General features: G+C 39.8%; 1 protein-coding gene across 1 annotated transcript in view; it reads right to left on the minus strand.

The window, feature by feature from the left end:
- The window catches only part of LOC121260866 (seipin-1), a 71,770-nt gene extending 60,426 nt beyond the window's left edge, over positions 1-11,344 (minus strand). Inside the window, 1 exon segment of the mRNA XM_041162920.1 lies at positions 10,730-11,344. Coding sequence (XP_041018854.1) covers positions 10,730-11,257 — 528 coding nt within the window. The 5' untranslated portion in view covers positions 11,258-11,344.
- Positions 11,345-13,190: the final 1,846 nt, after the last annotated feature.

A 13,190-nucleotide genomic window follows, 5' to 3' on the forward strand; every position in this document is an offset into this window, starting at 1 on the left:
AGGCAATTGAAGAGACTAATTAGCACGTAGAAATATGATGAATGATCTGTCCATTGAAGGACGTGAATTTGTTAAGTTTCAAGAATATTAAATAGGTGAATGAACTTGGTCTTGCCTGGGTACCTGAAATACATTGAATTTAGTCATTTAGTCATTTCTGAAATGGCTGCCTCTAGAAGTCCAAGAGGCCTAAAAATCGTGGGACTTGTTATTATAATATTTGTGTTGCTTTTAAACCTAGAGTTATGACTTTTCCTATTCTTGGAGGGTTGTTCCAAGTATATAGGGGAGTTATTTCGAGTTTTAATATCAGATTTGAAATTTCAGAAGCTTATTTGTCTTTGTGAGGTCTTGTGTTCCTCTTGGTTCTTCAAAGAACTCTTTGAACTTATCAAGTTAATCTTGTGGCGTTCAAGCTCCAAACTTATCACCTTGATTCTGATTTCTTGGTGTGGCGTTTTCCATCCTTCGTAGTCTTGGTTTTCATCTAGTTGGGTGACTGGTCAAGGCTCAACAAATCTTGTCAATACGATCTTGGGGTTCCAAGCCATCATTGTTATCGGGTTTCATCACAATTGTTGGTGGAGTTCATATCACCATTAAGGTCTTAACGAAAGACCCCTTCAAGAAGATACTACATAAATCTGAGGCCTTAGGACGCCTGGTGAGTTGGGTGATCAAGTTAAGCGAATTGACATCGATATCCTCCAGACACAGGCAACAAAAGGGCAAGCCCTAGTAGACTTATCATCAAAATAACCGGCTTTCCTGAAGAAATAGTAACTACTCTAGTCGAAAAACCTTGGTAGGTCTTCGTTGATGGCTCATCCTGTCATGCTAATGGGGGAGTAGGGGTATACATAGTAAACAATTCTGGGCACGAACATCACTTCATGGTGAGATTTACCTTCAAAACTACCAACAACAAACGAATACGAAGCTTTGGTGGTGGGAGGCTCAATAGCATATGTAGTAGGGGCAATCGAGGTCAAGGTGAAGGCAGACTACAAAGTGGTCGTCAATCAGGTGTTGGAGCTGTACAAAAGGCGAAAAGCTGAAGAAGTACTTGCAATTGACATCGGAAAGGCAAGACTGGTTTTGCCACTTCAGCATTGAGAAAATACCAAGGGAAAGTAATAGCACAGCAAACAGAGTAGTGTGAGCCGCTTCAGGAATGGATAACTCGGCCTCACCATGGGAGGTCAAGAGGAGGGTGATAGAAATCCCCCACCATCAGGACTGAAGTCCTAGAGATAGAACCAAGCGACCTGGGCTCAAGAAGTGGCGAGGTACCTAGATATGGGAAAACTCTCAACTGGAAAGGAAGAAGAAAGATCAAAAGAAGAGCTATGCGGTTCACTCAGATCAACCGAGTTCTTTTCAAGAGAGGTTTCTCGACCCCATTACTGAGATGTATCTCCCACAAGAGGCACAATACATCTTAGCAAAGGTGCAAGAATGGACGAGCGACCACTCTGATGGAAGAGCACAATACGTTTTGGTGAGAAAGATTGTGAGGGCAGGCTACTATTGGCCTCAAATATGCGAAAGAGTTCGTAGAGCGACGTACGAAGTGCCAAGTGTTTGCCTCAGTATCGCACTACCTGCCGAAGGAGCTAACCTCCATAATGTCCCGGTGACTTTTCATGCAGTCGGGGATGGACGTAATATCTAACAGTCCGCTAGAAATTCTATAGACTTTAGGAACCTGGTGAAGATTTCGTAAGTTTTCACGAATCGACCAATCGCATAGGTTTTATTCTGCCATCATAGTCAGATTCAGCCAGAAGTGCAATTTTATTTATTTGAGATAGAAGTGTCAGAATGCCATATGGTCTACACCATTAGATTCAATTGTTTATTTAGGATTTTATAGCGCAATATACACATTTTCTGTTTTCAGACGAAGTGCTTATTCGAAGTTTATTTTGCACTTTCCCAGAGCAAATAGTAACCTCAATAGCAGCACCAAGTGCAATGTTTTCAAAATCTTAGTATGGAATGTCCAAATTAGGCTAGAGAAGTTTTATTTGCACACATGACAACATCTTAGCCACGCTTGGTGAATGGTATTGGACACCTGGCACCAAGAGGAACCATGAGATAGATTGTGAAGGAAATCAAGGTGTGAGATCATGCCACCTAACCAAAACCCTATTCCATCCGACCGTCTAATTCGTGCCAAACCAAAGAGGGTTTCAACCCTAGTGAAACCCTAAATACTTAGGATCCAATTGAAACCCAAAAGTTTCGAGAAAATCAAAACCCCTAAATGGTTACCCCAAGCCCCAAACTTGATTTCAAAACCCTATTAGATCCAATTTCTAGCATTGTGTTTAATCACTTGATTAAATCGTTTTCACATGCTATTAATTCCTCACATTTAGGTTATAACATCATTATCCAACCCTTTAAATCTTGAAAATTTGATTGGGCCAAGAAAAATTGGATTTGAGCTTAAAAGTATCTCAAACCTGAATCAAACCCTCTTTAAACCTCAAATGAAGTCCACTTGTTTAAGGCCCACAAATGATAACCACCTTAGCAAACCTTCTTGAGGAAGTTTATACCCACCCATAGTAGCCCATCCATTGCTCCTGAAAGCCCCAAAGTTGTGCATGATGTGAAGGCTGAAGGCCACCTCAACACCACCCTTCACTTGGAAGTTTCCTTGGCTGAAAACCACATGCTATTTGCTCCTTTTTGTGACCTAATCACCATCCCTCAAGGTTTCACTCAAAGTCATACCTCCCTTTTCAAAGTACTTGAGGCATGCAGGTTACCACTTCCCTCACTTCACCACTTTTCACCCCCATTCTTGGAAGAGAACACTTAGAAGTTCTCTCAGGCAGTTCTCTGAGCCATTTGGCGTGCCATGTTTGGAAGCCTTGTAAGTATTTTGATACAATGAGTCCTTCACGAAAGTTGTTACTATTTGAGTCTAGTTTCCATGGGTACTTTTTTGTTTGATTTAATATTCATTTGATTGGTCAAAAGTTGTTTTAACCATGGAGAGGTCAATCTGGGCGATAATATGTATAGTGTGTTATATTTTGGAGTTTTTGACCAAGCTAATGGACAAATCTTGATATAAACCCGCGGGAATGAAAGGTTCCCATCAAATCTTGATCAAAAATTTTTATAGAGTGTTGTCAACATGTTTATATGAATTTTTATTGGAGATTAGTTGCATGATTAAAGCCTTCGATGAAATGTTTTCTTAGATCTAGAAACTTAGAAACTGGAGGAGGTAAAACAGTTTTTCTTTTAAGAAAGTTTGGATCTTTTGTGGTATATTTTTACTCCAATGGCTTTGATATATTTATTAGATGATTATATGCCTTTTATCTACATGTTAGAATGTTGGTTTGAAGATTTGAGGTGTTGGTTTGTGAAGATTTGATTTTTTTGCAAGAGAATACTTGGTTAGGTCAAACGTTTGATGTTTTCAGCTAGATCCATGTTTTGGTTTATTTTTAGCCATGTGATGTACTTTAATGCTTGGATACTCAGTTAGGTCAAAATTTTAATGCATGGATATAATTTACTACATATTTTTAATTCATATGATGTTATTGGTTTAAAGATTTCATCAAGGTATGTCTCAGATCAAGTCTTTGATCAAATCAAAGTCGAGAAAAATTTTTGTTTTTGACAAGTGTTGGAGCCAAGTACTTCGAGTGAGATATTGTGATTTTTGGTGACTTTTATATGTTGATTCAAAGCATGTTAGTTCTTTAGAATGCATTATAAGCATGTTAGAGGAAAGTTCTGAATTTTTGGAAGTTCTTGGAAATATTTTGAAAAGGTCAAAACATTGAGATTCAAAGTATAGGATGTGATGATCTATGTTGCAATATTTTGGTTTGAGTATGAGTGTTGAAGATGGATAAAATTGCAACAAAAAAGTAAAGAGAAATGGTCTTTGGAAGTTTCGGCCCTATGATGTTTCTCATAGTTGTGTTTGGTTTACATTTTTCTAAATTCATATTTGAGTTGAGGACAAAATTTACATGAGCAATGTAAATTTTGGTATTTTTGGAGTTAGGATGTGAAATCCTTAAGTTAGGGATAAAATAGTCATTTTCCCACATGTAAAGGGTAAAATGGTAATTTAACTCCAAGTTAGTATTTTTCATGTTTCTAAGTTATTAGTAATAAAGTTACTAACATTTAGAATCCCTACATACAATTTCCAAATCAGTTTAGTCCACGTTTAATTCAGTTCAGTTCACGTTTAGTTCAAGTTTAATTCATGTTCAGTTTCAGGTGCAGCTTTATGTCATGTTTAGTTCAAGTCAATTTAGTTCTTCTCATGTCAGCTCAACTCATGTTAGTACACATTTTGTTAAATCTCAAGTCACGTCAAGCTTATTTATGCTCATGTATGCATTCATGTTTTTACTGACATGCATGCATCTTTAAAATGTATGTTAAGTTATTTGTTAATTTGCTGAGATTTGTAATCAAATCTCACTTGGTAGTCCCAACTCCGAAATGGTAGACGATGTCAGGATCTAGAGAACCCATGCATGGGAGGTTGGACGAGGTCGAATAGAATGTGGAGCAGATAAAGAGTTGATGGAGCCTAACCCCCATTTTTGGACGTCAGCTTGGATATCATATTTGAGCAACGTGAACGGCTCAGCAAATTAGTATAATAGTTTTTATTTATAGACTGTACTTATGGAGCGCCGTCTCCAATACTCTTTATGTTATAGACCTATTAGATAAGTATTGTAATCTTTTGGATACTAGCTATCACATGAATTTTATGAAGCATGTTTATATTTTGCGACATATTACTTCTGATACATAGTATTGCTAAAAGAAAAAAATTATCCACTATGAATATTGCATATTGCTAGATGTATGCTAGGTACATTGCATCCTTAATTTTCATGAACGAGGGCAAGTAATTTTGTGTTGTATATCCCAACATTTCAAGTTCCGCCAAGTCCCAAGTGGAATTTGGGGGCGTCAAATAATAGGATTGCTACCACCAAGGAAGGGAGGAGTAAGGTTCGTAGTCGTCATAATAGACTACTTCACCAAATGTGTGGAGACGGAACCCTTGGCGATAATCATAGTGAGGAATGGGCGACAGTTTGACTCAGAACATTATCAGGAGTGGTGCATAGAGCTGTAGAAGCAATAAATAAATTCCTGCTTTACAGAAACAAGAGCTCCTAGATAAGAAAGAGGATTGGGCAGAAGAGCTCCCAGGTGTCTTGGGCATACAACCACAATGTAAACCCTGACGGAAGAGACCCCTTTCTCTTTAACATACAGGAGCGAGGTCGTGGCTCCGGTGGAGATAGGAGTGCCAACATACCGCATCCAACATTTTGACAGAGCAGAATGATAAAGCACTGGAAGAACATCTCGACCTACTAGATGAACGTTGAGACAAAGCGAAAGCTCAAGCAGTCCTCAACAGAAAGAAAGCCGAACGATATTTCAACCAAAGAGTTAGGCCCCGAGCCTTTAAGTTAGGCAACCTAGTATTGACGGAAACAAGAGTAACCACACAGGAGAAAGTTTGGCCCTCGTTGGGATGGACCCTCCATAGTAATCTTCAGCCCGTGACCCAGCACGTATCACTTAAAAGACGCTAGAGGATGGGAGCTATCACATCCATGGAACGCAGAGCACCTCAAAAATATTATCCTTGATTATGTAAAGAAGAACTATGAATAAAGTTGACGCATAAACTTCCTCTCTGCACTACCTACTCGCTCAAAGGCCCTCGACATTAATGTCTCCAAAGACTCGCTGTGGCAAAGCGATGGAATGCCAGAGTCCTCAGACTCCACGACCCTCGACCACTAATGTCGAGTCCAAAGACTCTTTGTGGGAAAGTGATAGTGCGCCAGAGTCCTCAGACCCCATGACCCTCGACCACTAAAGTTGAATACTCAAACTCCACGACCCTCGACCAATAATGAGAAAGCAATATGGAACGACAGTCTTAGACTATGCGACCCTCGACCACTAATGTTGAATCCAAAGACTCGTGGATAAACAGTAGGGCGCCAGAGTCCTCAGACTCCCGACACTCCGCCACTAATGCCAAGTCCAAAAACTTGTTGTGGATAAATTCTAAAGCGCACAAGCCCCAGACCGTACCATCCTTGCCATAGCAACACGCGAAAAACGCACCAAGGATATCAAAACAAACACAGAACACATAAAGCAAAATAATAAGGCACAACCATCACAATGAAAAAGTGTCCATTCACTCAAAATATCATATTTGTACAAATATGGATGGGGCAGCCAATAAGGAAAAAATAAAACTGGAATAAAAGGAACTATGGGGCTGGAAGAGTTGGAGGTATTGGAGGAGTCAGAACGGAAATGCATCAAGCATCATGTCGTGCCCAAAAGAGTTAAGGGATTAGCATGTAGCTCGATCGGGCTAGAAAGACTCTAGAATTTGGGTCCTCAAGTCAATGTGAGGGTTCACCAACAAGATGGTTCTCAACCTCTCTAGACCGATGCCATAGCCTTAACCGAAGGTCCTATTGCGAACCAATATAATTGCAAGAAGTTGAGGTGAAAGGTGAGCAATCTCCTCGCCTGAAGAAGCTAGCTCAAATTCCAACTCCTTGATACATAGATCGCATTATTTAACCTTGTTACCCAACCGATACGAGTATGACAGTTCACGGTGCCTCTTGTTCATCCCATCACCATCAATATTTCATTGCTTTGTGCCAACAGGATGACTCTTCCAACTCCCCTTTCTTCTCCTCCAAGTCCAGTGGCATGCAGAGGTGCCTCAAAGCTTCCACCGCAGTATTTGCAGTTCTCCGCAACGCTTCCTCAACCCCTCTAACTTTGTCTGAAGGCAAGACCATTACTCGTCTGGAAGAGTGTTCGCCTTGGAGCACCTTAACTCAAATGGTCGCAGACAACCTCCATCCTCACCTGGTTGAGTTCCTCGCCGAGGGTGACAACATCTTCCCTCAGTCTAGCCAAGTCGACCTCCAATACCATTAGCTTGGTCGATGACCACCTCCAATTCGATCTTATCAAATTTCAGGCACTCGATTTCCTTACACGCCTAGACTACACTTAATCCTCCAGGACCCTAGGTCGACAATCCAAGCTGCAATTGGTCCAAGCCAAAAAAGGGAAACAAAGGTTGAACTCTAAGACTTGCTTATCGAGGAAAGGAGTCCCTTAGTCGGGATGCCATAGAATGAATAGAGTCATCTCTCTCTCAAGGTCTTGGCGGGTGCGAGGCCCAAGCTGTACCGGTGTCCTTGTCTCCTTGGGGCAAAGGGCCCGAGCAGCAGAAATATCCTGAAAAGCAAGGGTGGAAAGCAAGGGTTGGGGCCACTCTTAAGAATCGTGGCCTCGACCTTGATGATAGGGCTCTTAGGAGCCACAGCCTCAACCTCAATCGTAGGAGATGAGTGTATCACATCAACAGTCACGTCGAAGGGGAAGTGAATAGGCCCCTTAGCAAGTGAAGAAACCACGCCTCGCCCCCCAAAGGTACTATTGGACGAGGAAGGGATTGAAACTCGGTCCCTGCTCAGCACCGAGTTGGGTGGAAGCACCGGGGTTTCGCAACCGGATGTAGTCGAGGGAAGGGAACCCGGGGTAGGCTCCCCTTCCCCAACCTCTAGTTAAGGGCCAACCCTAGCTTGGACCTCATAGGTCAGAACCCTGACCTCAACCCCACCTAGCAAAGTCTATCACTGAGACCAGAAGAAAAATCCACAAGACCTCGAGTAAAAGTAGAGTCAATGTTTGTGTCGTCTTCGTCAGCCAACTCCAATGTGACTTGCAGGGTCGACGATGAAGCAAAGGCTGGTGATGGGGTAGAGTCAGTCCCCCGCAATGGAAATTCAAAATCTAGGGCAGTGGCTAGGACCTAGAAGTCTTGCCCCGTCAAGTCACCTAGATTGTCAAAGTCCAAGGAGCCTTCTCGGATAGAAGATTCATGAGGTCAAGGTCTATCCACCCCCTAGCCTGACGACAAGACCACTTCCCTACTTTCGCCAGCGGGGTAACAACGACTCTTTTCTTGCCCTGAGAAGTATTAAGTTCCTTCGGCAAGTTACGACCGTTGAAGCGAGAGTGGTCAAGCATCACCAAAAATCTATGAATATGGGCCATTGTCAGGAGGTCCTCCGTCCTCCGTCCAAACATTATTAGTTGTGCTCAACCCAAGAGTAAACTCTCTCTACACGGGCTTGTTCCCACAGGGAAAGAGTGACAACCACATCCTTGTCATCATGGACTTATCTCCAAATGGTGCGGACTGGAAATTCAACCTTCTTGACCTGTCTGCCAGGAAACTCCCATCCCTGTCCAAAAATAATTAAAATTTTCTTATACCACTGCTTAGCATTCGAGTGGCAACTCGAAGCGAGTAAAGCAATAGCGAGAATAGGAACAAAATGAACATATTTTACCTTCCAGTGCCCTGACTGAATGAGTAGCCATGAACTCACAGGCAGTTAAGTCAGGGTACCCCTCCTTGGTAGGTTCCAAAACCATCCTCCAGGTGACACAACAACACATGAGGATCCTCCAAGTGCTATAGTTGAGATGGGCCGGTGCTAGCTTCAAATAGTCGAGGAGATCGCGTACTAGGCGACAACAGGGGAGACGTAACCCACAAGAAAGGGAGCAAGACATAACCCACAAGAAAGGGAGCGAGACGTAAGGACCACCTTTTTAGCAAATCCTTATTCATTTACGACTCCTTGAGGGGGAACCTCTGGCTAGGTTTGGGTACCAAGAATACCCTAGGTATTCTCAAAATACTCCACTACTATTCATTACTTTATTATTACTTTTCACTTATTTTTTACTACTATTCATTACTTTTTACTACTATTCAATATTCTATTATTACTTTTTCATTACTTTTTCACTAATATTCTCAACACTTCTTACTGCCCGCGATATTCCTTACTTCGAGGGTTATGACTAGTCATCCAGCATGACCAAGGCTGACCTACGCAAGCTGAGAGATTCGTATGAAATCCTTGATTCTGTGGCCATGGAATCATATGAACTTCGGAGAAGAAAATGGGTCTTAATGGAGAACATAGACAATAATGAAAAGAATGTGCAGAAGCGAAAAGGGAATAACAGTGAAATGGAAGGGACAATTTATCACCTTGGTTGCGACGGTTGGAATTCCCCAGGGAGAATATGAGCCATCTAACAACATGATCGCCGCAAGCACATCCCACGATCTGGTGATGTGACTATAGGCAAACGTGCAGCCATCAAAGATCCTTCTAACACACGAATACGAGTGGCCAAGTGCAACTAGTAATGGGATAGGCACTAACGCTTCATAATCTTTAAATTCCTGCCACACCAATGTGGCAGGAATTTGCGGGATAACTGGAGGATCATTTAAATCCCTAGTGAACGGGCTCACTGATACAAAATAAAAGGCCCATGTAATATGCCCTATAGGCCAAAGAACCTACGGGAATACTATATGTTCACTACCACAAGATCCTATCGCCCCTAATAAGATCTCTATGGTAAACTCTGATAGAAGATAGAAGATATCTACCCATGAAGAAATTAGCGAGATATTCGGAATAGAAGTCCAAGATATGTCAATTCTTTCCTTCAGCTATCTTATCACGAGAAGCTGGCAATCAAGACCTGAAAATTTGGGAAAAAATTCACTCTCCTTATCAAACAAGGATTCACCCCCTATATAAAGGACTTTTACCAACGAATTCAGGTACGATAAAGAAATTCCCCTTTTTCTATTAATGTATATTTACCATTTCCTGACTTAGGCATCAGATGTGCGTTAGACCCATCGAGATCTCCCCATCTTTTTGTTCATTTTTGCAGGTCATTGATCAGATCCAGTTGGTGGTGAAAAACGTCATCAATAGTGCCTATTGTTGGTTTTGGACAATTATCATCATTTTGCCTTTGAAAGTTCCAAATTTGACATTCTAGCTATATCATTTGCCACCATCTCTAAGTAACATTAGGAAACTGGTATAGAAATTAGATCTTGCGACATAGTAAATATAATGTTTAAGACTACACTTTTTTTTCCTAACTACACAAAACAAAATCATCATTATTGTTCTGGAAAATATATCAAATGAGTTGAGAGTTTCAGATCTCACAATTTCATGGATACTTGCTTCTCATTGTTGAGCCATAAAAGCATAACTTCATAGAAAAATAACAGCCTTTTTCCTCTTTTTTTTTTTTTTTTTTAGGGTCGTGATTCTTGACTTGAGTTGATCTATACAGCACCAATATTTCATAAGTTACTATTTGAGTGAGGGTCAAGGTTTTGTCGTGAGGGTTTTAGCCTAATATATTATTTATATTATCATGAGCTACACTGTCAAAGCTTTATATAATAGAAGTTTCTATTTATAAACAATGACCTAAAGCTCTAAGGTAGGTGGCATATTGTTCTGGTGTTTTAAATACGACAATTCTCACAACATTTTCGGAAGTATCATCTCAATTGCTCCCACTTTCCAGCAATGCAGTTTCAGTGACCTTAATAATTCATGAGTCCATAAGTATTCCCCCGAATAATTAATTAATGACCGTCTCAAAAATAAGATCTAAATATATGAAAAATATGGGGAAAAATGACCAAATAAAGTAAAGTTTTAATTAATTAATTTTAGTCTACCAATCGAATTTTATTAATATATATATATATAAAAAAAAAAAAAGAAACAGAGAAAAAAATGCGTACCTGGAACACGCCAATCTTCCTATTGAAGTCAGATTCAGGCATCAAAAGCACCAAAGAAACATGAAATTCGTGGCCTCTCGGAACACCCATAAACAACTGCTTCCTCCTGCTGAATCTTTCAACCCCAACATTACCAAGACAAAACACAGCCTTTGGATGAGCCTCAGTGTAATCAAAATACAACTTCTCCCTTACATAGATAGGATGTTCAACCCACAATTCTACCAATCCAACACCCACCACGGCAGCCACAACCAGCAGGACCGTCAAAACCATGCACGCGTACATAGCTCCCAGAAACCCAAAGCTCAACTTCTTCATCAAGACGGCGATGCCATGGGCGATGGTGGAGGGGACTTTCCGGACTGTGGATTCAACGGCGTCTTTGGTTTCCTCGGCACGGCGGTAGGACTCGGAGACGATGGAGAGAAAACAGAAGATGGGGGAGAAGAGAGTGACGAAGCAGTTGTAGATCAAGTCTGCTTGGAGGAGTATTAGTTTGGTGAAGCATTCTAATGGATTTGGCATCACAAAGTAGGCTTCTTCCAATCCTTCTCGGCCATATCTGGTTGTGATGATGGAGACTGGGGCTAGCTGGAGGCTTTGGTTTTATGATCCCCGGGATTTGATTGTCGATTGGAGCTCTACGTGTGTCGTCTGCATGAGGGGGGAAGCGAGACGTGGTGACAATGCAGTGCTAGGAGATGACATCTGTCATGGGTGCTGCTGCAGATCACATGCTATTTTGGATCTTAGCAAATATAAACTCTAGAAAAATACTCTAGCCGTGATTACACAAAAGTAATATCACAAATTAATGTAGTTTGATATAGTTTATCATATTATAAAATTATTTTTATTATAAAGTGTTGGTGAAATACATAATAATATAATAAAAATTACACTGAAATTAAAATTAAAACTAAGCCAGTTTGGACTGAGGCACGGAAATATCGCTCTCTTTAAGGAAATTCAAGCCCTCTGCGATATATAAATTTTGAAATTAACCGATGCAGCAGAATTCATCTTGACTTGATTCTTCCAGTATACAACAACCTAACTGATCGTCGTATGACTCAAGCCTATACTGCACAAGTGATTAAGTCTAAAACTCTACTCAAAAGAACACCTCTCTTTTATCAGGAAATACTCTAAAAAATATATACTCATTAAGTTGATTTTTCTTATCTCACTTGCTCTAAAGTATAGTCCACAAATAGTCCCGTATAAAGAACTAAACAATATAAATATATATAAGACTAAGAAAGGATCCATGATGTACAAAGAAAAGAATAACAATCAAATAAATGGCCAACGTTAACAGGTTAAAAAAAAAAAAAAAGCCAACGTCTACAACTTAAAAACCCTCTTTTATAACCCTTCAAAGCCAACGTTCTTCCGAAAGAAATAAACGGCAACTGAACAATAAATAAATTAAAACTTTCATGACATTAAAGAAATTAATCTTACAACGACTAAGGCATAAAACCGCTTGAAAAAAAAAAAAGAGTTTGAACACTTGAAGACCAAAACTCTCCCCAACGGCAATATTATTAACAACCAAAAAAACTGAGAAACTCAACAGTAAATAATAAACATCATTAAAAAATACCAACATTCCCTCACGTTACTATGTCAACACATAGTAATCTAGATGTTGACATGAGTTTTATTAGCCAGTACATTACGGCCTTGTATTGATCCCGATTTCATGTATATTTGAGAATAAACCCAAATCTCATAGAGAACGGCTCCACTCTCACACCCACATAGGTGAAATCTGTCAAGGGTGTTCCTGTAATTTTTACACCATACTCATAAGAATTACAAAATTTCATTAAGAGTTTCTCCAAAAACTCATCCTCCAAAACATTACAAGATAAATGCACTCATATCATATGAATGAGAAATAAAAATAAATAGTGCATTTCTTACGACCATCATATAATTCGTTTTTCTCATTGATCAACCCAGTTCTCAGGATCTTTGGTCCCAAGGTTTGGTATCCTTATACATGGCTCATGAATTTATGGGTTTTAATCTCATTCCCTTGATGTATTACAGATCATTTCTCTTGTCAAAATTTTGTTTAGTGGATCCACATTAATAACACAATCAATAAAAAAAATCTCTCAGTACTGTGTTTTTTTCTAAAGGATCTGGATTTACCATTATAATAACGGTTTCGTACTCTACCAATTATAGTAGTACTATCACAATGAATTAATTGTTTTTTTCCACAAATGAATAATTCTCTCAACAAATCTGATCTTTTATTGAAGCCAAAGCAGATCAACTTCATAGTTGACTTAAGAAAAATACGGTAGCATAAAGCGATAATCAATAAAATCTTAAAACGGCTAATAATTATACATGCATCCAAACTTATCTTAGGATAACAAAACCAAATCTCAACATCAAAAACTTTCAGTTATGGCACTAAATTCAAAATTAATACCAT

The sequence above is a fragment of the Juglans microcarpa x Juglans regia genome, chromosome 4D (genome assembly GCF_004785595.1).
Source record: "Juglans microcarpa x Juglans regia isolate MS1-56 chromosome 4D, Jm3101_v1.0, whole genome shotgun sequence".
NCBI lineage: Eukaryota > Viridiplantae > Streptophyta > Magnoliopsida > Fagales > Juglandaceae > Juglans > Juglans microcarpa x Juglans regia.